The sequence below is a fragment of the Dermacentor albipictus genome, chromosome 4, assembly GCF_038994185.2.
Source record: "Dermacentor albipictus isolate Rhodes 1998 colony chromosome 4, USDA_Dalb.pri_finalv2, whole genome shotgun sequence".
Classification (NCBI taxonomy): domain Eukaryota; kingdom Metazoa; phylum Arthropoda; class Arachnida; order Ixodida; family Ixodidae; genus Dermacentor; species Dermacentor albipictus.
The window spans coordinates 123971943-123999750 of NC_091824.1; the positions used below are offsets into that span (position 1 = coordinate 123971943).

The 27808-nt window shown below is 47.4% G+C and overlaps 1 protein-coding gene and 1 long non-coding RNA gene across 4 annotated transcripts in view; one reads left to right on the forward strand and one right to left on the reverse strand.

Moving 5' to 3' along the window:
* The window catches only part of LOC135899562 (uncharacterized), a 54012-nt gene that overhangs the window by 12933 nt on the left and 13271 nt on the right, over positions 1-27808 (reverse strand). The window lies entirely within an intron of this gene.
* On the forward strand, positions 166-10922 carry LOC135899608 (leucine-rich repeat and immunoglobulin-like domain-containing nogo receptor-interacting protein 4). The gene is made up of 3 exons (XM_065428915.2): positions 166-932; positions 9018-9166; positions 10612-10922. Exons 1-3 carry the CDS (start codon positions 277-279, stop codon positions 10836-10838), a joined length of 1032 nt encoding a protein of 343 aa, XP_065284987.1. The 5' UTR covers positions 166-276; the 3' UTR covers positions 10839-10922.

Below are 27808 nucleotides of genomic sequence, written 5' to 3' on the forward strand. Positions count from 1 at the left end.
CCCTGTCAGCTGAAAACCATCACGCGCTCGCCCGTTCCCACATCGCAGTGCCCAACATAACGCGCACCCAACGTTATCCAAATCCCGCGCGGTCAAGCACCCAGGAAGACGCGACGAGCCGCTATCTCCAAGCTCATCGCAATCTTATAAGAAAGCCTGCGCCGCTCTCGAGAGGCTCAGTTCTTGCCGCAGGAAGCACCGCCGCGCAGACGACAACGACGTAACAAAAGCACAGCACAGGCGGGACAGGCAAGCCAGACGGGCAACTCGGCAGAGATGAGTCGGACAAGAGAAAGACACTGCTCGGGCGTCGCCGTGGTCCTGGCGGCTCTTGCCGCGGTCGCCGTGGCGACGCCTTCGTGCCTCGACACGAGCAACCACTACTACGACGAACGAGAGTACACGTGCTCGGGCTTCACGAGCGCGTCGCACTTCCACGAGCACATACCCCGCGACCTCACCTACCCGCGACTTCGGTTCGTTCTCAAGGAGTGCCTCGTCGAGTACATCCCGGGCTCGGCGTTCACCTCGGTGCCGGCGCTGTCCCTGGACCTGAACAACTGCAAGGCCAAGACCTTCTCCAAGCCGGGAGCCAATCCGTTCGACGGTCTCGAGGAGACCGTTTCGCGCATAGGATTCATGCACAACAGCACGCTGCCGGAGTCGTGGCAGCTGCTCAAGAACCTGAACCGGCTCAAGGAGGTGGCCTTCTACATGATGGCCGGCCTGGACCTGACGCGCGACTTCAACAACCTGCCGCAGAGCCTGAGGCGCGTGCTCATCTTCCGTTCGAGCATCGCCCGGATCGACGACAACTGGCTGTCGGGACTGACCAACCTGGAAGAGGTGTGGATCCAAGAGAGCGACCTCAAGCACTTCCAGCGCTCCATGATGCCCAGGCCGGCGCCCAAGCTGTGGCGTCTGCACTTGCAGTAAGACTTGCCACCATTACTTTCTCCCACCCACTCGCGAAGTTGTTATTCAAGCAGTGCATTCAGAGGAAAAGCCCTTGCGGCCGCTGTTTCTGTTCCGGCAGCCTCTTAAATTAAAGCTGTTATAGTGCGGCCATAGAAGCGATTGAAACCGTTATATGAGATGTGTTCAAGGTGTTCTGGAAAAATTAGATGCTTAACCGTGTCTATATTGGGAGGCAACAGGGGGCAAGTTATGGGTGTTGTACATGCAAATTATCATTATATATATATATATATATATGAGCCCCAGGCTGGCTACTCAGCACTGCGGGAAAGGGAAAGTAGAGGAAGAGATTAAAAGGAGGAAAGAAAGCCCAGTATTGATGTTCTATAACGTAGTGAAAGTAATATGATTCATATCACAGGCAATCGCTCCATCCGATAGCGTTCAGAAATCGCAGCAGTGATTTTGTGGCTTTTGTGTGTGGGGGTTAATTATGGTGCTAAATGACAATTGCCGAACCCTCATCTTTTACCCGCTAAGAGGCGTTATACGAATTGATACCCGTTTCCCCGCTACTCTGCGTGAACCAAAGCTGGAATCAATGTTATAGAAAGATATCTATGGTGGCCATTTTATGAGTGATGCGTACACCGCAAGTCAGAAGTGTAGGTTAACTATGAAGTTTGAAGATAATTACTGAATACTCGTTTTCTACCTATATTCATACGATATGCGAGGCGGTTTCCTAGCTCTCCTCGGTGAACTAAACAAGGTACATATTTTATTCTCAAGTCCTAACGAATCGCCTAAGCAAACCCTTTGCTAACTTATTGCATGAGGGGTACTTAAAGCTTTTTTTAGCTGCCGGGCAAGAGACGGATAGACAATGAGGCAGTGGCGTAGCTAGGTCGTCTGGCACCCGGGGCCCATAGGTCTTTTGTCACCCCCCTCCCCGGGTGTAGCCGGCGGAATGAGGGGTGTCTTCAGACGTATATGACACCCCCCCCCCCCCCCTCACTGGCCCTTTGCACCCGGGGCCCACGGCCCCCCGGCCCCCCCTGTTGCTACGCCACTGCAATGAGGGCAACAATTACTGCCGCAAATTTGCGCCAAAGTGTTCGCACGTGGTGATCGCTCTTCATAATGTATAGGAGAAGTATGCTTTCAGAGTTCTTTTTGATGAAGCGTTCTTACAGGGAGTTTTGGTCAACGAAGCTGAAGTTAACGCACGCAATCTACCTTTTGCACAAGAGTATACCCTCAGTGTTGTCGACTGACTTTCGTGACGAACAACTGCTTCATGTGGCATACTCACGCGAAGTACGAAGAGGTCCAGTCAGAATCTTAGTTCTGCTGGTTCTGTTCATACACTGTTCAGCTAAGGCTACAGATATGTCCTGCAGGTGCACTGAACTGAATACGCCCGCTATTTCTCAAACCTTTCTTTTTCTCCGCGTGCTAGAACATCATTTGAAGTTTATGAAGCTTAACCAGGACGCTTCGAATCGTCCAGTGGAGTTTGTGGTATTGCAACAGATAATCAAAACCAACAGACATTTTCCCACTCGGAAAAAAAAAAGACGTCCCAAGTCTACAAATACGACCGCTAATGCATACCGCATGTTTCCGACATTAACCCGTACTCGTTGTGTCATTCGCAGGAGTTGATTTCGACGGAAAATACAAAATATGTTTTAATTTCCTTTGGGTCATAGTTTACAAGCTGATTTATTGCACCCAAGCTCGGCTGCAGCATGTGCAACTTACTGACAAATACCTGTTTTAAATGCCACGGATCGTTTCGAGCATGTTTCACTCGGTGATCGTTGCCATCGTGAGAACTTTTTGTGGTCGGGTCTTGCCTCACCGTCGCACATACCAGTTAAAGAAGACTGCCTTTCACAGCAGGACAATGCTTGTTCCCTCATATTAAGCAATCTTCACATATGCAGTCCCGTTCAATCTGCCAAATATAGATGCATTCGAATATTTTCAACTTTTTCAGCTGAACGTGTGGGACCCGCGGACTGCTGTTAAGATTAGGGTGCCTCTCAAAAAGGACTACCTTAGAGAGAGAGAATGAAGAGGAAAGGCAGGGAGGTTAACCAGATATGAGTCTCCGGTTTGCTACCCTACACTGGGGATGGGGGATAGGGGTTAGAAAGATGACAGAGAGGCATTATCATATCGGCCAACGATGTTTGCCATAACGTAAGCGTTGTTCTGACGAGCACCGGCTCCTTAACCTACCGCATAAACTACTGCGCTTAACGCTCGATGTAAGTCGAAGCAGAAGCGGCTCCCAAATCCCTTTTATTTGACGGCACTGCGCTCCTACGCGCTCGCTGAACAGCTCCTAACAATTGCACAACAGACCACTGCCGTTTGCGTAGAACATGCAGTCCTCAGCGCTTGCAATTTAACAACCGCGGTAGTTGTATTCAGCGAGCCCAAAATTGTACAATCGCAGCGGCCTAGACAAAGCACTGGAATAAGAGCAACGCAATATATACAGAGGAATGGGCGCATTTCGCACGATGGAATGCTGTTCCGCGTTTTGCCTTTGGAAGGGGCTTTGTTTTATCTCCGCGCAATTCAAGCCGGCACTCTCACGACCGAATAAAGCAGAGTAGCGTTTGCCTTCCGTGAGCCTGCGCCCGGTGATTTGTATAGGGGTTATCAATGGTGAACCAACATTACTACTGCGTTTGTCGCGTTTATTCGAGGTCCAACTTTTCGTCAAGTAGGCGCACGCCGTGCTCTTTGTATGACGATTGTTTCACGGAAGAGGAAGTGCAAAGGACACCCGTAAAGTTAAATGCATTGATGCAGTGACAGTATTGTTCATCGAGGTGCCTGCGTATAACGTGGAAGCATATCGAGGTTGTGGCAGCGCACTCACGCTACATTTGCGCGAATAGCTTAAGTAAGATAAGCAAAAAGTGCTGTCGAAACGACTTCACTGTACCGGTAAAGATGATTTGTTCTCGTAAATGTTATGGCGAGGGGGGGGGGGGGGGGGGCTATTATCAACGTAGTTTAATCAAGTACCATGGGATATAAGTAATATACCAATGCAGACTTTTGGGCTAGTTGGTTTGGTAAAGTTACTGATTAAGCGCTATGATCTGAAACGTGATATAGCTTTGCTTCTAGCAGAAAGGCGTTAAGAGACTCACAGACAGCTGCACACTCGAAGCTCCGCATTTCGGCGTGTTACTTCCAACTCTGTATTTCTTTTATATAGGCCAAAAGCGGTCCGATACCATCCATAAGCGCTGTTAGCCTTTGAGAAACATCGCTGCAGTCTGTTTTATTAATACTTGTTTGGCACTCACTCACTCACTCACTCACTCACTCACTCACTCACTCACTCACTCACTCACTCACTCACTCACTCACTCACTCACTCACTCACTCACTCACTCACTCACTCACTCACTCACTCACTCACTCAGTGGCTATGGCGTTAGGCTGCTGAGCACGAGGTCGCGGGATCGAATCCCGGCCACGGCGGCCGCATTTCGATGGGGGCGAAATGCGAAAACACCCGTGTAGGTACACTTAGGTACATTTAAGTACACGTTAAAGAACCCCAGGTGGTCGAAATTTCCGGAGTCCCCCACTACGGCGTGCCTCATAATCAGAAAGTGGTTTTGGCACGTAAAACCCCATAAATTAATTAAATAATTAATTAACTCACTCACTCACTCACTCACTCACTCACTCATTCCCTCAATCAATCAAGCATACACTTATATTTTACTGTTGGGGTACTTCTCATCCTCCTGAGAGTCGTCACGTGTTTCGCAAAATATACGGTAAGTGAAAACAGGCAAGCCGGCACTAGTGAGGCCTTAGCTTTGTCGACAGAGCTCCGGCGCCGATACCGAGCAGCCAACGGCGTGATCCCCAATACGTGCCGAGTATTCCTCGCCATTTGATCAATGGGCGAGCGACATTCTTTTGCGAGCCGTTTGCGATGGATACTCCGCAACAGAGTTTTGGAGTGGGGCGCTCCATTTCATTTCCACTAAATTCCGGAGGACCCGCCGTAGTTGCTCAGTGGCTATGGTGTTGGGCTGCTGAGCACTAGGTCGCGGGATCGAATCCCCGCCACGGCGGCCGCATTTCGATGGGGGCGAAATGCGAAAACACCCGCGTACTTAGACTTAGGTGCACGTTAAAGAACCCCAGGTGGTCGAAATTTCCGGACTCATCCACTACGACGTGCCTCATAATCAGAAAGTGGTTTTGGCACGTAAAACCCCATAATCTGATCCATTCCGGAGAGTGGAGATACTCGTAATTGCACTCCTTTTAACTCCTCGGAATGGTGAGAGTTCGACCACTCTCACTCCTGGAGTGTCTGTGTTGATCCATTCAATTCCTCCAATTCCTGTAAATGAAACGCTTTCCCCATAATGGTTTACTACTTGCGCACTATAGTATGTCTAGTAACAAAAAACAAAACATAGCATATTTTTTAAGTATTTACAGCGTTACAAATAATACATCCAATTTTTTCGCGTGCATATTATCATTTCTTCTTGAATGATTAACATAAAAGTGAAACGCGCCTACATGTTTTACAAGACGATCTTTATTGTTTCACATTTGGTGGCATATTAACGCGCACCATTTTTTTCCACCGCACCTCTCTTATCGCGCGTTCTCGATACTCGACAATGTGTAAAAGAACAAGGCGTGCTTTCCTCATCGCCATTGAATAGCGCAGGGTGCAACTATTTGCGACGCTGTTTTCGGCATCCTACTTTGTGCCATAGGTCAAGCTAAATTCTGTGACCCAAATTTTTTACTATACTTATTATTGTATACATGCAAAAACGTTTATAATGCTATCGTGTTATTGTGTTTACTGTTTATTGTTATTGCTCTACATATTGTATTTGCTTCGTCGTATTAATTTTCTATGTTGCGTTAATATTCCTTTCATTGTACTGATGTTTTTTTTTTCCAATTCCATGCTAATATGTTACTGTATTTCCCCCCTTACACAGTGCCTTCTCAAAGGCGTGTAAGGTACGTGTAAATAAATAAATAAATAAATAAATAAATAAATAAATAAATAGAATCATTCTCTAAAGCTATATATAGCCATCTTTAAAAGAACTGCGTAAACTATCCATCAGCGAACGATCCTGACTAGGAAAGCGGTAGTGGCATCGCAAGGAAGAAGCAGCAGACCGGCGCAGCTGTACATGTTTATGTTTATGAGGACGGACATCGCACTTTGTACATACGTAACTAGTATCCAATCATTACACCCGTCGTTACAGACTTGCTTAGGAAGGCTTGAGACATGGCTATACGAGTTATGCATGATGTTAAATATTAGTAACAGTACTGGTCTTTTCGTTAACTGCGCAGGTGCATATATCTCTCCAATACCACCAGGAAATCATTCCCTAAGCTGACTCGGTTTAGTATCTTCGTGTTATATATGATGGCAAGGTCGCCTGGCGTAGTCACATTGCACATATTACAACTAAGGCAGAACGCGCCGTAGCTATGCTCCACGCAGACTCAGTCACCGTCGCTCTGGACTACGCAGGGATACGTTACTGATGATATATGGGATACATATTCTGCCCATATAGATAGCTTTCGTGTGAGCTCACGGACGCACCTCTCACTGAACTAGTACCCAAAGATGGCGGCCACGATGACGTCAATGCATTGTATTATCACGCGCACATTGTTTCGCTTATTGACGGTGACTGTTTTTCACCGGTTTGTCACTGTTATCGCTTTGTCGTCTGACATAAGATGAACCCATCGTGCTGTCATGCTGTCACGTTTCCTGATTACACTCCTTGTCGACGTGTTAGTACCTAAAGATGGAGGCCGCGATAACGTCTGTGCAAACTAATTTGGGTGCGTGTTATTTTCCGATGGTCCCGCTTGTAAAATTAAACGTCTTGTGCTTTTAGAAAGAGAAGCTCTACGCTTATGCCCTGGGCTAGCTATATTCGTTGCCAACAATGTGTTATATCAGGAAGCTCATACACCCGCCCTATATAGATAGATTTCGCATGCTTGCGGTTCTGACATCCTTAGAAATATACTATTTTTCAAGGAGGCGTGCATAATATGTATTTATCACTGAACCAACCGAGTTTTTTATCGTAGTTCGAGAACACAGCCCTCAGATAATATTTGTGCTAGCAACAACACTTGAATTTGCCCATAGGCCAAGTCCAAAATTCGAGTGATGCTTTAACGAAAGACCTTAAAATTGGGGTCAAGGACATATTTACATATCATCCTAAACTACTGCCTAGCAGACATTTAACTGATATACTACCAGGCCACCTAAGCCAGCTAACTACTTACAGCATAATAGCTACACTGACGCTTCTTTGAGCAATGAGAAGGCGGGAGTGGGGATCTTCTCCGAAACTCTTCAATGGTCTTACTCTCTTCGCCTTCCCGACTTCACACCCATATTTCAGGCAGAACTATTAGGGATCGTACTTTACGATAACTTCCCCAAAATGCCTCATTGGCTGTTATTGTGACTGACACGCTGTCTGTATGCACAGCACTTGCTACATCCTTCAATTCAAGCATTCGGTCAACACTCTAATGATTTCCCCGTACTTCGGGCAAGTTTACTTGCTTTGGGTGCGGGGACACCATGGGTTGTACTTGAACGAAATGGCTGATTCACTCGCACGAGCATCTGTTTTGCCGACATCAGCATATGCAACCACGGCTCGGTACTGAAATTTCTCCATATCGCCAAATTCCGCAAAATTCCCTCTGACATCGTCTCCTAACTTCCGTCATTTTTGTTTCCGTGTATAATAATTGGTATCCTTCAAGATAATTTGAAGTTTCCTTTACAAATTTGAGATGCCGCATTCCGCACTTGAAATCTTACCTGCGCACGTCTTGTCTGACTGCGTCCGCTTTATATTGCTACGGAACAGCCGCCACAGTGTGGCTGCACTGAGAAAGAAGACGACGTGGCCCCGCTTGATATAGCGTCGCCATCTTTGCCATCGTTGGTCTACGTGTAAATATATTGTAAATAGACTTGTACATCAGCTACACGTAACGTTAATTTGGTGGAGGTGCGGGGTGCTTTTACAATGGACCTGAATCTATAGAGCATTTCTTTTTTTTTCTATCTCGTGCCACTGGTCTTTAAGACAAAAGAAAAAACCACTTAGAAGTATCATTTCGACAACTTGGGCTGTCGCTAGCCTCGCCAACCATTCCCTCTTTTGGGACGACTTTGCTGGGGACTCAGCCCCACAATGCCTTTCCCTCAATTTACAATTTTATTAGGGACACCAAAACATTACCTTGTTGCATTTATAAAATTATCAATCATTTATATTTTGTGATTTCATTCATTGGTGTTAAACTATTTTCTCTCAGCATTTCTAACATGATTCTTTTTTCTAATTTCTGAATTATCTTTTTTACTCCACACTGTGCTATGCAAATTTTATTCTTGTAATCCCAATGTAAAGACACGTGAAACCACCTGCTTCTTGGCGAGCACCCCGTAGCGGGTGTAAGTCACTGTTTGGACACAAGAACAAGAACAGCTAGCCGGGGTTCTGACCCGGAACTTCTCCGAACCGCTTAAACCATGTAACGCAGAAAACTTTCTGGCTCTTCAACAGCGTAAAGTGTGTAAAGTATCATGTTGTTTTTAATTACCATGGCAGAGGGACTCATCAACAAGTAGATACTGAAAGAGTCAATCTTGAGTAAAAATTTGGAAATATAATAAATTGACAAGTTTTATTTAGTCTAATTGGCAAATTCACCGGTTTTAGTGCTCCAAGGCATGTGCCCATCCCACTAGAACTGAATTCCGCAATTTCGGAATACGCCCCAAATTGTGCGGTCATTCCACTCCCATTCCGGGTGTTTGAAAATTTGGAACCCCTCCGGAATTTGTCAATCCGCCTCTCTTTTCTGCAAGGTGTGAGAAAATGTTTGAGATCACAGAATACGTATTTACGGTTTGATTGCCGCGCGAGAATTCTTGTAGCTCTCGAGTACTTTAGGCGAGGAGGCGTGCCCCTTACAGGAGTGCTTTATGCTATGAATTGCAGAGGTTGCGGACTGACGTCGTTGCCAAGAGACTTCAGCGACGACCTGCCAGCCATGCGGCACCTGAGCATCGAAGAGAACCTCATCACCACCTTCGACGAACTGAGCCTCGAGCCGCTCAAAAGGGAACGCACCTACGTCGGACTCTACGGTACGCACGCAAACGTCCCATTACCGCGTAAACATTGCTTCGTGTGTCCCCAAAAGTAAAAATAAATAAAAATAAAGTGGGGACGCCCGCACCCCCAGTAAGGTATAGCAGGCATATAAACAAATAAAAAATAAAAATTAATAAGCATTGTCTGCTACCAACTTCCAGTCAGATTTCGTAACTGAAATTACGCCCCCGCTGGCGCCGTGCCTTTCTGCCTGTCAGCTTCGCATTGCATTGTGGTGTCCTGAAAGCACTTGTCTGGTGCTAAAGTTTTTTTTTTCTTTTCCTTTAACTTTATTTTGTTTCTGAAATCAGAAAGGCATACTTTTTCTTTAGAAAAAGGATTCGAGGTCGTCGAAAGCGACTGGCAGTTGGAAAGGCAAGGAAGGAGAGGAAGAAAGAGAGTCGTGGTTATATATACGTATAGTCCAAGCACCACTTGATCCCTACAGCGGTTAAAGTGCGATATAGAGACTTCCCATGGCTAAGTTCTAGCTCAAATTGTGGCTTTTTTTCGCCAATGACATGTTCTCGGCCAATTATACGCTCGGAGAATTCTGAATTTATTAACTAGGGTCGCATTACCGACTGATCGCTTTTGGGAATATGCTATCTTCAATACGCATTGATTGGCTAAATCAACGGAGATGATAATTGCGGAGGGAATTGCCAAAAACCTACCGACCTCCTTTTCGCATTGCATAGTTCTCGAATACGTTGACGGGTCGTCCGCTGCTCCAATAAAGCGGCGTACATGACGGACATGACATCATGCGATAAAGTATCCGCGAACGTGGCCGATCCAGAATGCGGCCCTGCCAATTGCATGCCTAAACTCGCTTGTCGTTTCCTCGCTTGTGTGCGTATAGCTTTAAAGGGACATTAAAGAACAATTAGTTCGCTACGGTTAAATAGTTTTTTGACGGCTCGATTGGCATTTATATTACCTTTAGTGCACCGACGAGCCATGTAAACTAATAAAGCTTTATCATTTAGCGGAAAAGGGTCTGAATATCAGCGGAGAAAATAATGAAATGTTTCCCTTTTTCAATTTCCTATTCGATTAGCAGCACTGGTGCTCGTGTGCTCGAGCCTTTTAATTGAGTTAAGGTTCTCAAACGTCACTAAATTTAGCCTGAGGTTAGAATGCAATTTCATCCTTGTTTATCGATTACCTATTAGCTAGCCCAGGGCAGAGGCTGTCCAAATACCATGGCGTCACGAGAAATTAGCGCAGGAACTAGCCTCAAACTTGTTTAACGTCTTTGTGCCTTTTCTGGCTAACTTCTGTGCATTTCGTGTTTACCAGAAGCGTCGCTTTTACAGTGTATAGAAGAGTAACAGTTCATCGCGATTCCTCTTTACTGTTTCGTTTGATAAATACATTTTGTCATCATCATCACTGTCTCGTTGAAGCGTCGTTTCACCAATCGGTTCCGCAGGGAACCCCCTTCACTGCGACTGCCGTATCAAGTTCCTGCTAAGTTACTCGTACAACTGGCGGTTCCCGGTGTGTGCCACGCCCGAGTTCCTGAAGGGCCGTCGGCTCAACGACCTGAGCGAGGACCTGCTCAATTGTTCGAGCCCCACGACCACGACAACGACGACGACCACGACCCCTGTCGCCGTTCCAGGGGGCTTCTTTCCCTTCTACAGCGACGACGTTTGAATATGCTCATGGAGACGGCATTGGCGGGGCTCACCAGGAGTCAAAAAAGGAGTGGAATAAAAAAGCGCCTATCGGGCAAGCTAACGAGTGGAGTTGTGTTTCGTGAGCGTAGCAGTCTTCATTCGTGTACAGTTTGCAAGCAAGATGGGGAGTGCTATATTGTCGAATTATGCAATGGCAACGTTTCCAGCCAATCAGAAACGCCGCAGCAGCGCAGCAAGCCAATCAGAGGTGATAAAATGGCGAAATTGGCTGCAAAAGGGGTCCGTCGATAGAGTAAGGGCGCTGCCATGTTGCTACTGAGTGCAGGCGCGCAAGCGCAGACGACGAGATGCGATTCAGAAGACCGTGAGCCTCCCTCGGCATGGTGGCTCCACTAGTTCATTAGCCTACAAATGCATCCTTTCATGTACCATAAGTTTTACATTCACTTTATAAAGAGCCACAGGATCTTTCTCAAAAATATACGGAATGAACTTTATACTTTTTGTCAATACGCGCATAAGTGCGTGCTGCATGTAAATGCTTGTTTTGCCATCATACTTTTATTACATTTAGAGTTACAAAAGTGACAGGTACCAACATGGTGGAGTCGTTGCGGTTGCCACTTCTTTCCCCCAGCTTCTCTAGACATAGGCAAGTAATTCTGCTCTATGGCTCGCTCCAAGAATGAATAGAGGGATGGCGATTCCTCTTCACGAAGTGTCTGCCGCATGTGAAACAGCACTGTCGAGAGTTGTACCCCTCTATGGAGTACATTCGTGATTTTACCATTGTGCGCAAGCACAAGCACTGCTCATTATGGAGTAGACAAACTCGAATTTTGAGGTCAATATGAAACGAGCACTTATTTCCGCAAAAGAAGTTATCGGCGCACTTTTGTTAGAGTGGACAAATCGGCCGATACCTCAGCCACCCCCTTTCCTTCTGTTTGAACTAAAATGCGGTAAAATTTCGACCTGTGCAAGTGCTATTTTCCCGATTTCGGATATGATCTTGGAAATGTTCCGCTGCCATGTCGAATTTCGGTACGGGCTGGAGCAATTTCCCCAAGGAAACCTCCAGCACCAGAAAGCGCAAGCCTGAACAAGAAAGTAAAGTAATTTTGCTGGTAGGTTTAGGTTACAGGAGTATTTAGGTTAACAGGGAGAAAGACATTACGGGTGAATTTACAGAGAAACCACGTTGCATCAATACAAACACAATAACACTTGAACTTGGACCCACAATATTTTCCTCGATGTTTTGCCGAGTGTCAAAAAGGACGTTTCCCCTAGGGTACTACGGTATGCTACTGAACATTACGTACTAAGCAGTATGCTAAAGAACCTAGTTCCATTTTGTGAATATTCAAAAAGGCAAGTGTCACTTCAACCGATGAGAACATTAGGAAATTAGCCTTAATATTACGGTAATTATTCCGTTGTAGGGTGCCCTCCTATCGCAGTGTATAAACTAAAATTAATTATATTCATTCAATTTTTGTTATCGCCACTTTGTTTTCTTGTCTTCTTTTTAATGTCATATATATTTACCACAAAACATGCCAAACTCCGCAAGTATAGGCTTTTCCACACATTTAACTTTCTATAACCAATATGGCTGCATTCCAACTAGTAGCACTGTTAATTGACCCCTCACCAGGCCACCCAGCAAACTTCGGTTACGCGTTGGAAGTTGTTACGTGCCCTCTAGGTAGCGTTCTGCCGCAATTTTTTTTTTTATTATTTGGCTCATTACCAGCCGAGGCAGAAATATTTCAGTGCCGCGCGAACCCATGATTTCAGGAGGCGAGTTTCACCGCAAACATCGACCTTCCCTTCAGTGGCCCCGTCTAGCCTCCGCAAGCGAAATTCTTTCCCTGCGTTCTCCCATACCGGAGCTCGAGGATAACGTGACGCATACGTCACGGGCCCCGCCTCCATTTTTTTTTCTCTCTTCGCTTTTCTTGTGGCGCGGCGCACTTCCGCTGACGGCGTAGCGCTCGAGCGGTGCACCTCACGCTGTACACAAGGACACCTGCTGACTTGCAGTTTAAGTCAGTGCTACACGAATGCTGAGGCAGACAAGCGGATCAAAGAGCATGATTGCGCGCTTGGACACGGTGGAAAATTACATAGTCTGTGTATGCGTGCGCGACTGGACGATGTGGGAATAAGCGGGCGAAACGAAACTTCTGCTCTCTTGCTGCGGGGCGAAGTAAAACAAAAAACAGGTGCACATTCGGTTTGTGTGTTTTATGATTTTTCTAAGCTTTAATTCGTCTAGTCAAGCAACGTATTAGGAGGAGACAGAAACATAGAAATAGTTACAATGGAAAGCAATTTCTTTTTGTCTGAACACTTCCGTCGTTAGATCCTAGAAACATACCTTTCTAGTAACACGGAAGTGTCGTTTACCGATTACTCCTCTCTAATTTTCCCTGCATAAACAACGAAGTTGCACTTCGAGTGACATGCCCGTCACCGTTCGTGAAGTTCGCCAGCCGCATCAACTCCAAGTTGTATGAAACTCAACTCGGAGCCGTGCATCTCCCACCTGTGTGGACTGCTGCGTTCGCAAAGTCCTTTGTCACAGCAGCAATCGACTGGAAGCACTTACCCACACCACTCCAGTACCGAGGATTTCAAGAAACACATGGAAGAAATCATCCACTGTTTCTAAAAGCCCACCCATCAAGTAATACCCAAATGCAGGGGCATTTGATGAAGAAAGAAAGAAAGAAAGAAAGAAAGAAAGAAAGAAAGAAAGAAAGAAAGAAAGAAAGAAAGAAAGAAAGAAAGAAAGAAAGAAAGAAAGAAAGAAAGAAAGAAAGAAAGAAAGAAAGAAAGAAAGAAAGAAAGAAAGAAAGAAAGACACCAAGTGTCAGCTAGAGTAGCTCCCCTCATTGTGTACGGCTACAGCAGTTTCCGAGGACTGGACTGGTGCGAACAAATAATTTCAAAATACCGTACCGGGGCGGCCTGAACATTAAATCCTTCGCAATTGTCTTAATCTCGCCTACTCTATGGTGGCATTTCAATTTCCTTCACCGCAGCACGCGTGAACTACGCGCCCACGCGCCCAGTAGCTCGCGCTGTGGCTCACATTGATGAAGTGGACGTTTCGGCTCTCCTGCCATTTGCTCTCCTTCGCGGGTCTCGTGGGCAAGCGAATAAGAAGCGGCTGCGAGAGTGCGTTGCTGAAATATCCGTCCCGGGTCACCTCGCGCGTAAGTGCGATCGTGATATGCTAAACAGTGGGAGGACAGCCCGTGGGAAGACGCCTGACAGACGGCGCTATAACATAGCCTGCGTCGTCTGCGCATGTGTGGCGACGCGTTGGGAAAAGTTTAATTGCTTTGATATACTATAGTGGGCGCCTCAAAAGGAGCTCGGCGCGTGTGCACTCTAGGCGTCAGATGAATGACGTCAGACGCACAAGACCTGACTCTGCATGCGCAAAGCCACGGCCCGTTGACAGTGAAAAATACTTCGGGGTAAATAGGCATGCTAGGAGACAGACTGCGGCTCTCTGCGTGTTTGCAAGACGTTATACAGGTTTTGGTGTACTTAAAGACGTTCCTAGATGTTTACAAACAAGTGACGGATATTACCTGTGTGAGCTGCGTATTAGAAGATGACACTGGTAATATTAGAGAGACTGTTGTTAGAGTGGTGACATTACGTAGGCTGTTTGATGACAATTCCTTCCATTTCCTCTCTATTTGATATGAGACACAAGGCATCACAAAGTTACTCTTGAAATTATGGTACGTCTCCTGGTGGGAAAGTTCTCTTGTAAATGATCTTATCACCCCAACCCAAGTAAATGCGAAGATACTATCTATCACTTAAAATTTCCACACACTTATGTGTGCAATAGGGGTGTTTCGTTTTTTTTTTTCATCCTTGTAAACACCCATGAAACGCGCTTTTATTGAGGAACGGGTGTTCCACAAAAACACCTTTAGAACACCCCAGTCTTAATTTACACCTTAATTTTATCAGCCTAAATTAACAAGGCCACAGTGTGAGAAATGAATATTGGCATATATATATCAAAACGTTTATTTGAAAGAAAAAAATGCAGAAAGCGAGTGGGTGGAGCCCCACTGGCTTGAGCGGTCCGCCGTGCTTGGTCGAAGAGCGCTAGTTGCATCTCCCGATCCTCGCTGGCGAGCCAAGTCTCCCACTGCTCCCTTCCGGAAAGTTTGCCGGCTATTTTTGGTGTGTTAATTTTGGGTGGCCTGTTCTGGCAGTCCCACGTAATGTGGGCGAGAGTTGGCCGGCCTCCGCACCAAGGACAGCGAACGCTGTACAGCGTTGGGTGAATGGCATTTTTCAAATAAAGGTTTGGAAATGTGTGCGTCTGGATTCGGCGCCAGTCATAAGAGTCCTGCCTGGATTGGCAGGTTACGCATTTATATTGGCTATACGTGAAATGCACGCTACCTGGCTGTCCCCGGGCCACAAGCTTTAGACAGCGCCAATTACCAGTTGCATTTCCTTTTAGATATGAATACTGCGGTAACCATATTAGATACACGAGTAGGACCTACTGCAGTTCCCGGGTATGTCATAATAAAAAGCCTACACACAGCCACCAGGAAGCCTTAGTTTCAGCTGGTCTCTGCGGGGTCTGCAAGAGGGTGTGCCGTTGTTAGCAGGGTGTTAGTCCTGTCGCCGCAGTTGTAAATCACAGCCCACCGACGGAAGAAGAAGAACAAAACTTTATTCGTAGAAAGAACTTCGTTGCCCCTAAAACGGGGTAACGCCGTGTGGTCGGGCCCCTATTCCAAGGCACCGCTGGCCCTCGCCATCCTTTCTGCCCTGCGGACAAGCCTGAGCTGATCCCCAAGGGCGGAGCTGGATAGCAATGCCTCCCACCTCGCTCTCGTGTTATCTTCTTGTTGTTCTGTGTGAGCAGTGCACTCCCATGTGATGTGGTAGAGCGTTGGTGTGCTCCCACACCAGGGGCATATGTCCTTGTATGCTGTTGGGTAGTATATGTGCAATTTATGTAGGTTTATGTATGTGTCTGTTTGGAGCCTGCGTAACGTCGCTGAGTCCATGGCTGAAAGGTTCCTCTGCAGGGCTGGGTAGAGCCTTCTGATTTCCCTGTAGTGTTGCAAGATCGCTTTATTACTTGGATCGATGGGTGTCGGGTCCTCCACCATGTTGCCATGGGCAGCTCGGCAATTGGTAAAACCTCGAGCCACCTCATCTGCATGGAGGTTCCCAGTAACACCCTCGTGTCCCGGGGGCCATGTTATCGTTTGGGTATACCTGACGTCAAGGTCTGTTGATTTCGGTAAGTATCCGGCGTGCAACCATCGCGGTTCCGTGGCCGCCTTCGTATTCACGTTGGGCTCCGGCCGCGCGCATGACTTGCAACTCGTGAGCGCCCGTCGCAACATGTTTCGAGTTTTCTGCACACGTCGTCACCTGCTCCTGCCGCTCAGTTTCGCCCCGACAAAAAAAAATGAAATTCTAGGCGTTCAGTTGCATGCCTGAACCACAGTGATTATCAGACGCGCCGTAGCAGGGGACTTCGGGTTAATTTTGACCACCTAGGATTCCTTCGGGCGCATCTGAAACTAAGTACACGAGCGTTTCTCATTTTTTTTTATTTCGGCCGTTATCGACATGCTACCGACGCGGCCGTTACCGAACCCTTGACCTGAGCAGCGGAAGACCAGAGCCACTCGGCTACTACGACGGGTTAGCTGCTTCGGGCTGCAATAGTGACACGGGTTTTGCCGTCCATTAAAGACATACGCGTAAAAAACGTTTCGATCTATCACTTGCGCCATATTAGCTTTCTTTTTTTTAAATTCCGGATGTTAACGTCCGAAAACGCCAGCATTCTGCCTTTGCTAGCAACACAACGGAAAGGTGGAGAACGAAGAGAGTTCATAGAAAGTCAGCCTTCCTATACTCTGAATGGCTCCCAGTGATGCTCCCATTCAGTCGGTGTCGCTTGACCAGTTGCAGACAGCGGATGTGCCATTACGGTTGGCTGGCGTGGCACAGTCCTGTCACTACATGGAGTTAGTGAAACAGGCAACAAGAGTAAGAAGTTTTATTTTGACAGATGATTTGGGCAAGGTAGAGTTTAATGCAATGCATACTCAGTACAACCAGCGCAAAACACGACTGTTACGTAAACTGAATTAGAAGCAATTCAATGCTAATTGACTAGACTTAATCCCAAATGCTGCAAACAGCAGCATATATACAGTGCAGTAACATATATTTATACATGTGTACAGGAATACATGTCAAATACATGCCGGAATTTACATAGCACAGATAATTTCTCAGCTTCACGATACTTCGACGTGTAAAATGTAAAGCTGATAACAGTTTTGTTAGATCAATAAACCGAAAATAACAGCATAAGTCAAGGCGCAGTAATAGACTTCTTTGCATACATCAAGGTTCCAATAGCTTCAAGCTGTAAAACTTATATGAAATGGGTAAGCGTAGTAGAGCACCTTCGCTGGGAGATGAAAAAGAAAATGATTCCGGCATTTGTTTTCAGGGAACTAGAAAGCGCGCAAGTATCCTAACTTTCCCAGTTTGATGTGAAACGCACAGAAGGAACTAACATTTTTATACGACGATTTATACATACCACGTCACATCCTCCAATATCATGACCTCAATGTGCAGTTATTTCGTGCATCGCTGTCGTATTGCGAACTATTGAGTGCTGTGTGGGCTTGTTCTTTCTCTGCGTCCACGTACCAGTTGCGTTAGACAAAAGAAGAAAGAAAAGCCTCCAATGACACATACCAACAAATTACGAGGTTTTACGTGCGAAAACCATGATGTGATGATGCACGCCGCACAGGGAGACTCCGCTAATCTGGACCACCTGGGGTGCTTTAACGTGCACCTAAATTAAGTAAACGGGTGTTTTCGCATTTCGCCCCGATAAAAATGCGGCCGCCATGGCCGGGATTCGATAGCGCAACCTCGTGCTTAGCAGCCCAACACCATAGCCACTAAGCAACCACGGCGGATGCATATCAAGAAGTCCAAATCCCCACACTGGTCGTATCGTAAACCGATTGCGAGTATTGTGGCGCAATTGCAGGACTGTCGAGTAACTGAAGATGCAAAATAAGAAGACACTTTCTACAGTAAGGCTCCATTGCGCTGTGTTAGAGCTTAAGAAAAATGCATTCGACTGAGCACAACCACGCATGCGTCGTTGCTCGCCTTTCATCACAGCGTATGAAAGCAGCGAAAAAAGAAAAGGCAGAGCAATGCGGTATGCGTAACCATTTACCAAGGACAGTGCTCTTTTTTTTTATTTGGTTATCGAGCAACACAGATTTAAGGTTATTACAGGTTGAGAACAATGGAACTCATTCGAAATAAATCAAGTGCGTCCTTATATCGAGATTAGAACAACAGTAGTAGCATGTGCAAATTCAATCACTATTTAACGCCAACGCATTCAGATGCGTGCGTAAAGCAATGGAAAGACACAGCGTACAGCAAAAAAAAAGTACGAGGGGAAACTGGTAAACTTAGTTCGCTTCAACACAAAAAAAAATACAAGCGAAAGTTTTCTAATCAAGATTTCTTTGAGCGTGCTCGTCACTTATCTAGACGTTTGCACACGACTTGGCATAAGGGGAATACATATAGCCCCTTCGAAGCAGCTGTTTGACAATGGCTCATGCGGTGCACATTAATCACGAAATTACGCAAGTGTGCGTAATCTGAACTACAGTCAGCAGGCAAGGACGTCACAGCCACGTGAAGGGCGCCGTTGCGCTTCAGTATTCTTACCCATCTTGCAGAGTACGCAATAGTTGTGGACACAAATATCAAATTACGGCGCGGTGTATGAGGTGAACAAGCGACGACAGCGGGTAGCACTGACCGATAAACAAACGACAAGTAATACAGAAGTTGGACTATGCAGCTCTATAAAAGCATTTGATGAGTCAAGGACACCGAAAAACTAGAAACAGCAAGCCCGGTTACCTTTGCCACGAACTAGTCTTAAAGATGGACGTCATTATCATCATGAGCAAATCAGGAAATCTTTGTTGGCGAGAATAACCACCCTCCCCTTTCCCATTCATTGACGTTGTGTTCTTTTGTAGTGGCATGTTAATTTTTTCGAGTCGGTGATGAGCGACATGGAACAACCGAGAATGTGTGAAGACCGTTTGTGGCACGAGAAAGGCGCCTGAACAAATCCGCTGAATGCTGAAACGAGCACAGAGATCAACCCATGGACTAAAGCCAAAGAAACCAGCGGTTCGACCAATCCAAAAGCGCATGTCCATAGGAAGGAAGAAGCATGTGCTTGCGGCGGACGCGTCCGCGCCGGCTCCCGCTTTCTCGCCAATTTAAATGTGCGTTTTGCCCAGTTTTGCGCCTTTTCTACCCGGAATCGGATTCTTGAAGTTCTTTTCTACCTTGGGAGACCACATTTCCGCAAGTGCGTGACCTCTGAACTTTTTTACGAGTGATTTCATCTCTCGCCGCCCCGCCTCGGGCTCTAAGCCTAACCGGTGAGTACGGCCGCCGCCATTAACGCCCGTCTCGACTCCGACCAAGCCGCCGCCAACCCCAGACCTCTACGCGCCCACCCTGGCCGCGGGGGCCTCCAGCGATCACAACAAACGAGCCTTCCACCCAAGAACGACCCTACAGCGATGGCATACGAAGTCAATGGCCAAGACATCAGCCCGGAAGACTTCACCGCAGACGCCGGGTGGACTATCGTGGCGCCGCGCCCGTCAGTAATCAAGACTGCGTTGAGCCAGCCCAACCTCGTTAACCACCAGCGAAGGGGAGGAAATACGAACGCAACCGTCTCAACAGCGAGAAACTCCTTGATCAAAGCAAGCAGGATGCCCGCGCTGCCCCAAGATGACATCAAGATCGTGATTCGCATACGTGGCGGTATCAACATAGCCAAGGTAGGCCAACTTACGGTCACCAAAGCAATTTGCATGGCTGCTTGCATCGAACCTAACGAGCGAAGCGAGGACACAATATACCCAATTTGAAGCAGAACATCATAGTGGTCAGCACACCGTCCGAAGCGAACGCAGCAAAATACCTCAGGATCCGCAGCATTTCCATAGGACAGCAAACGTTTGAAACCACTGCATATAGGACGGCGCCGCACGAAACATGCAAAAGCATTACAAGAGGGGTTCCGCTCGATGAGACGCAGGACTCCATAAACCGCAAGATCGCCAACCCACGCAACCCGCTCGCTCTGGCGGCAAAGAGAATCAAGGAAACTGGCACGGTCATCACTGCCTTCGACGGCTTTCGAGTCACGAAGTATGTCAGATACGACAACGCCCTGATCAAGTGTTCCAAGGGAAGGGAAGCGTAGCAGGGGGCGGCAGAAAGTTAGGTGAGCGGATGAGATTAAGAAGTTTGTTGGGACAACATGGCCACAATTAGTACATGACCGGGGTAGTTGGAGAAGTATGGGAGGCCTTTGTCCTGCAGTGTGCGTAACTATGATGACGACGACGACGACGACTGATAATGACGACGACGACGACGACGACTGATAACGACGACGACGACGACTGATAACGACGACGACGACGACGACTGATAACGACGACGACGACGACGACTGATAACGACGACGACGACGACGACTGATAACGACGACGACGACGACGACTGATAACGACGACGACGACTGATAACGACGACGACGACTGATAACGACGACGACGACTGATAACGACGACGACGACGACGACGACGACGACGACTGATAACGACGACGACGACTGATAACGACGACGATGACGACGACTGATAACGACGACGACGACGACGACTGATAACGACGACGACGACGACGACTGATAACGACGACGACGACGACGACGACTGATAACGACGACGACGACGACGACTGATAACGACGACGACGACGACGACTGATAACGACGACGACGACGACGACTGATAACGACGACGACGACGACGACTGATAACGACGACGACGACGACGACGACTGATAACGACGACGACGACGACGACGACTGATAACGACGACGACGACTGATAACGACGACGACGACTGATAACGACGACGACGACTGATAACGACGACGACGACGACGACTGATAACGACGACGACGACGACGACTGATAACGACGACGACGACGACGACGACGACTGATAACGACGACGACGACGACTGATAACGACGACGACGACGACTGATAACGACGACGACGACGACGACGACTGATAACGACGACGACGACGACGACTGATAACGACGACTGATAACGACGACTGATAACGACGACTGATAACGACGACTGATAACGACGACTGATAACGACGACTGATAACGACGACTGATAACGACGACTGATAACGACGACTGATAACGACGACTGATAACGACGACTGATAACGACGACTGATAACGACGACTGATAACGACGACTGATAACGACGACGACGACGATTGATAATGACGACGACGACGATTGATAATGACGACGACGACGATTGATAATGACGACGACGACGATAGATAATGACGACGACGACGATAGATAATGACGACGACGATCTAACCAGCAATGGAACGAGGTGTGCGACGCCGCGGACGGCCGCATCAACAGCGGGACGACGTGGCACCTGCTCAAACATCTTTTAGACAGAACCAAAACCAAAGCGGACCAGGGTCGTACGCTCAACAGGATCATGCACGAGAAACTCAAAATTACTACGGAAAATGAGCTCATTGACCGTCTCGCCGACAAGTACCTCCCGCTCGTCAAAAATACTAGAGGCACGAACGCCGAAGCATATCGCGGCAAAGCCAACCCAGAGCTAGATCGGGACTTCTCAATCGAAGAGATACACACAGCGCTTCATAACCTAAACAGCAAGTCAGCGCCGGGGCCGGACGGCGTAACCAACAAGGCACTTAGAAACCTCGATGAAACCTTAATCGAAACCCTCAGAGGAAATCAACAAAATCTGGAGGAACGGTGCACTACCCGAGGACTGGAAAACGGCCCTCATCGGGCTCATCCCAAAGCCTGGCAAGGCGCCTAACATCAATAACCTCAGACCTATCTCGCTGACGTCTTGCGTCGGCAAGGTAGCCGAGCACGCGGTCCTAAACAGGCTCTCGAAACATCTCGACGATAAAGATGTCTACCCCGCAGCAATGATTGGCTTTAGAACCGGGCTATCCACCCAAGACGCCATGAAGCTCCTGAAGCATGAGATCATTGACGCAGACACGAGAGACGCGAGAGTAATCCTAGGGCTAGACCTCGAAAAGGCATTTGATAATTTATCACATGACTACATACTCGACACGATCTCCAACCTCGAACTCGGCACGAGACTACGATTATACAAAATCGTTCCTGAGCGACTGAACGGCCACCCTCCGTCTAGGGGAAATCAAGTTCCAGAAACACAAACTCGGCGGCAAGGGCACCCCGCTAGGTTCTGTCATCTCTCCGACACTTTTGAACCTTACGCTAGCTGGCCTAGGCAAGAAACTGGATCAAATCAAGAACGTCAAATACACGATATACGCAGATGACGTAACGCTCTGGGTCCCCGGAGGTAGCCTGAGGTCAATTGAAAGCGCTCTGCAGCAAGCGATCGACTCGATCGAGGAATACCTCGCTCCCACCGGCCTGCGATGTTCACCTGCGAAGTCGGAGCACCTCGTCTACAAACCATCGAGCCAAGCCAAAGAACGAAATCGGAGACACACAAGCCATTACTCTCAGAACAAAAGACGGAGGAACCATTCCACACGTCAGCAAAATCAGAGTTCTTGGGATGCTCATTGAGAGCAACGGCTCTAACGCCGTGACAGTGGAGAAGATCGTGACAAAGTCGAATAAGGCCTTGAATCTCATACGACGCATAGAAAACAGACAACACGGCCTTAAGGAAGAAAATCTCCTCAAGCTAACACACGCCTTTGCGCTATGCCACTTCACCTACGAGGCGGCCATGCACACATGGAAGGTAGCGGAGAAGGACAAACTCAATGTACAACTGAGGAAGCTAGTCAAACTAGCGCTGGGAATCGCCAAGAACACCGAGACCGAGCTCCTGCTGCAACTGGGGGCACACAATACACTTGAAGAAATCCCCGAAGCTGAAGAACGGGCTCAATGGACAAGACTCTCTGGGACCAAACCGGGTAAAGAAATCCTAGCCAAACTAGGTCATGACCCCACAGTAAACGAGAATCTATATCAAAGCGTTCCGACGGCCACACGCAACTCTTACACGGTTCGCCCACTCCCGCGGAACATGAACCCCGCGCACCATCAGCCCAGGAGGCTGGCACGCGGATCGTTCATCCTGCGCGAAATACGTGATAAGAAGATCCTAGCCTGTTTCGTTGACGCGGCACAGTACCCGACCAGGAAGGCCTTCGTTGCCACCACGATCAATAAGCAAGGTCAAGTCACAAACGCTTTTACAGTCAAGACCCACAAGTCCGAGATAGCAGAACAGGTCGCCATCGTACTCGCGCTCACAGACCCGACCATCACCCACGTCAACAGCGATTCACGCTCGGCCGTCAAAGCCTTTCAGAAAGGAGCAGTTGCAAGCCAAGCACTACAAATAATCAATAGATCCGCACCGCTGCAGCATCGCACCATCTGCTTGTTCCCGGCACACCTCGGGGAGATCGAGGATGCCCCTCGCAATCTCAATGAGATGGCTCACAGGAGCGCGCGAGACTTAACCCTCCGCGACGCCACCTATTCTGGTGGTGACCATCCTAGCGAGAATCGGGACCCTCCCTCCACATAACGAGATAAAGCAATTTTATCTAGACCCCAGAATATACAGCACACCTCACAATAAGCTCACCGGGTCTCAAGCCCTCACGTTCAGAATGCTTCAAACACATACCCCACGCAGAACAGACATCACTACATGCCTGACCTATACAAAACATATTGCGAAAATTGCCATAGCACACTAGACGTACATCACTTGCTCTGGCCGTGTGGTCGGACCCACGCAAACAAGTAGCAAGACTCCGCCAGGCTACAAGAAGCATTAAGCAGCACGGACCTGGCGGAGCAGCTCTGGGCCGTCCAGCGAGCGCACGATGCGGCCAGGTAGTTACAACTCGCGGTCCCAACATGGGACTAGCCCGCTCTATGGGACCTTGCGCCCTGTAGCTCGCAGGACCTTTCATAAAAGTTATTCCATCCATCCATGTCCACAGACGATAGTAAGCCATCAAACCAGGAGCCTTTCACTAGGAATGAACCGGGAAAAGTGAAGCAACTGTGACGTTGGAAATGCTACGAAAACAAAAATTCGAAGTGGGCGAGATAGCGGTGGAGCTTATGTCATACGTTCTCGATCGAAAAAAAGGACACACACACACACACACACACACACACACACCTACTACTACAAAAGAGCACAATGAATGAATGTCCATTACTCTCGCCACCAAAAATTTACAGATCGGCTCATGAAAACATGGACAGTCCCTATTAAGTACCGAGTGGTGTCCACTTAACCAGACCTTTGCTGTTCTGCTTCATAATAACCCCATTCCTAGAAGCGCTATCCATTGCTGACAACGTGCCACTCTTCCGAAACAGAAAAGCTTGGTACACGAAACTTAACTATGCCTGCGGAAAAAAGGCAACTGTGAACTGTAGGAGCACATCCGATGGACGGTCTCGGGACGATGACCACATGCAGTCCTTCAGAGCAAGAACACGCCGTTAACACCAGTGCAGGACACCGCCAATATAGGCGTGCGACGCATTCACTAGTGTCGGGAAGCTTGTTGTATAGAGCACGGCAGGACGACCGGGCTGAAGATAGGTGCTCGTGAGGCAAGGCCACGAATGTTCTTGTAAATGAGAGTGCTGGAACGTTTCTCTTGTGCCACAAGCGACAGCAAACACTGGGAACCTGAAATGACACAAGCCCCGTTTGTTGGTCGTTCGAAAACACGCAGGCGCAGTACAGTCGTTTGCACGCGATATTTACCAGAATTAAGTGCAAGGGCGCCAGGCTAAGTCCAGTCTGCCTGCAGGACGCCGTCGGCGAGAGAACGTAGAAGCAATAGCAGTCGCTCATGGAGCTGGTGCCCGAAGTAATCTCTTTTGGAGCAAAGAACGGAGAATCTATGTGCAGGAGCGTGCTAGGTACGTGCACCGCAGTCTAAAACAGGGGTGCAGAACCTATAACGACACAGTGCTTATTTAAACACTGGAGGACACAGTCGTAATACGAGTCCCGTGTAAACGACATTTACCAGTAGAAGTGCGAGGCGAGTAGGCAAGTCCAGTCTATCAGCAGGATGCCGCTGGCGAGAGAATGTAGAAGCAATAGCAGTCGCTCCTGGAACAGGTGATGCTCGTGCCCGAAGTAATCTTTTGGAGCGCAGACCGTAGAGTCGTGCAAGAGCGCGCTGGGTACGCTTGTGGACCGCAATTGAAAACAGGAGTGCAGAAGCTGTAACGATACAGTGCTCATTTGTTAAACACTGGAGGACACAGTCATAATACGAGTCCCGTGTAAACGACACTTACCAGTAGTAGTGCAGGCGAGCAGCAAAACCCAGTGAAAAGACGAAACGAAGATACCATGGAAAATAGAAAATACCCGAGTGGATTGTGCCTGACCAATGTGTAGAAGAGAACTGCGAAATACGAAACTCACCATGGTTCTTGACGTCGCAGAAACTGACGACTTCCATTTTGAACTTTTTGAAGGCGGAATATACTGGCTTAGCTCCTCAGAAAGAAACGATGCATAAAGTGGAATATGTAGTTACAAGGACTGTCCAGAAGGATGGAGAGAGCAAGTTAACGTGGAAATCAACGAAGTAGAAATCGGAAGACTATCTCGAAGACACCAGACAAATGCAGCAGCGAGATAAAAATAGAACTGTTCAATGCGAGATGTTTCACACCTGGAAAGCAGAACGAGCGAGTTCGGAAGAAACTGAACAATAACTACCATATCGCACCATCAAGCAATTCGAGAAGGCCGAAAGAAAATTAAGCGTAGTATTTGAAACCTCGTGGTTAAGATCAGGAATGTTCTGAATGATTATCTTCAAACAAGAGGAAATTTGAATGCAGATTTACCAACATTATTAATGAATTTTGTAAGAAATGCTTGCAATGACAGCAAACGTAATTAAGTTTGCGTTGATGAAGTTATGCTTGGAACATAAGAAAACCAGGCAAAAGGCGTGTACACAGAAGAAAAAAAAAGTTCTCCGAGCTGCAATGAATCGTAGGAAATGGACAACGAACAGTGAAGAAATGAGAATTTAAATTCGCATCAAGGTGCCGTTCGTACGTGATCAAGCCAGTCCAGTATTCTAGGAATGAACTGGGACAGGGCCGACGGTATTCTGCTTTCCCATCGATATGAAGACTCGAGTGAAATGCTCACGAAGCGATGCGTACTTCAAACCAGGGCAAAAATATTTGGTCGGCTGGAATTTCTAACGTCCTGCACTGCAACAGCTAATATCGGTATTCAATGACGGGGAAAAAACCGGACTATTGGCATAACCCTCTCCCAGACGAAGATAAATGATCTATGGAGAAATATACCGAGGAAGATAAAGGACTAAATTCCACGACGCGCATCGACAACAAGAAACGGAACGTTAACACCGACACTTTTCTCGGATGCAAACCCGGTGGTGTTTCAAGTGCAGCATTCATGGTACCGTTATACCAGAGCGGAGACAGTGCTGGTCCTGGCAACGAACAGAGTAGCTCTAATGAACACCGTCGTCAGTCTCGCAAATTAGAACTTGCAAGCAACAGTAAAGTATCGGACCACGTGTACAATCATGCTGCATTGGAGAAAGAAAATGGATGAAGCAACCGTTGAACAGGGAAAGGGATTACTCAGTAGGAGAACAATGGGGATACGTCAATAGTACTGAAAAATCCAGCAGATATAAGCAGGAGTCACTGTAGAAGAGATGTCTTAGTGAACAGTTTTGTGGAAGGAATCCCAGTCGCTACAGACAAAATAGCCGTTACAATATGCCGGTTAATAATGAAGGGAAAGGAAATGATTCTCGTGTCAGATATACGCCGAAAAGGATCTCAAGACGAGGCATTGAAGTTGACAGGTTCGGCAATTACTTGAATATTTGGAGAGTAACTGCGTGAATGTTTCGTTCCGTGAATATTAGAGGACCAGTTCAACGGTCCACTAAAAGCAGAAGAAATAAATACCGCCGAAACCTGCCTCATTTGGCTAGAACAAAGTGTGTATATTGCAAAATTGCAGAAATTCAGCAAGCAAGCGAATGTGCAGACAATAGGCGAATACCAGATATTTTAAGATAAAGACCCAATCAGACTTCAAGGGCGCCTTCGGTAGGGCCCGTATCACAAGAGGAGCAGCACCCGATCACATGTAAATGGAAGAAATCTGTCGACTATTAGTGTGACACCTATATGGACAAACTTCACGGTGGAGTACGTGGCACACTGGCGCGTATAATAACGGGATTTCAGGTAATCAGAGGAAGAAAATAAGTGAAAGTAATATGACAGTGCGTTGTGCGGCGAAGATATAATTCCGGATCCTTGTAAGAGGAAGTGCCTCCTCTTTAGGATAGAGTAACGAAGACCATATTGAAATAGCTGGCCTACGTTTCAACTGTGCGCTGGGAGTAACTACAAAAGAAAACAAAAAAACAAGGAGACATAGCCAAACTTTGTGTAGCAACTTTCAGATGTGCCGTGACAAGAGGTACACTGCGAAACTGTTGGAGACTCTTCCCATCGGTTTTCTGCAGTATTTTCGGCGTTTCTCAGGTCGAACATAAATGTGCTCAGCAACAACGCAAGACATCCCGATGAACTAATAAGGGATTTAATGCGGTCACAGCAATATTACATCGCTAAACAACTGAACAATTTATCACCTATCACCAAGTGGAAATTTCCTCCGCAA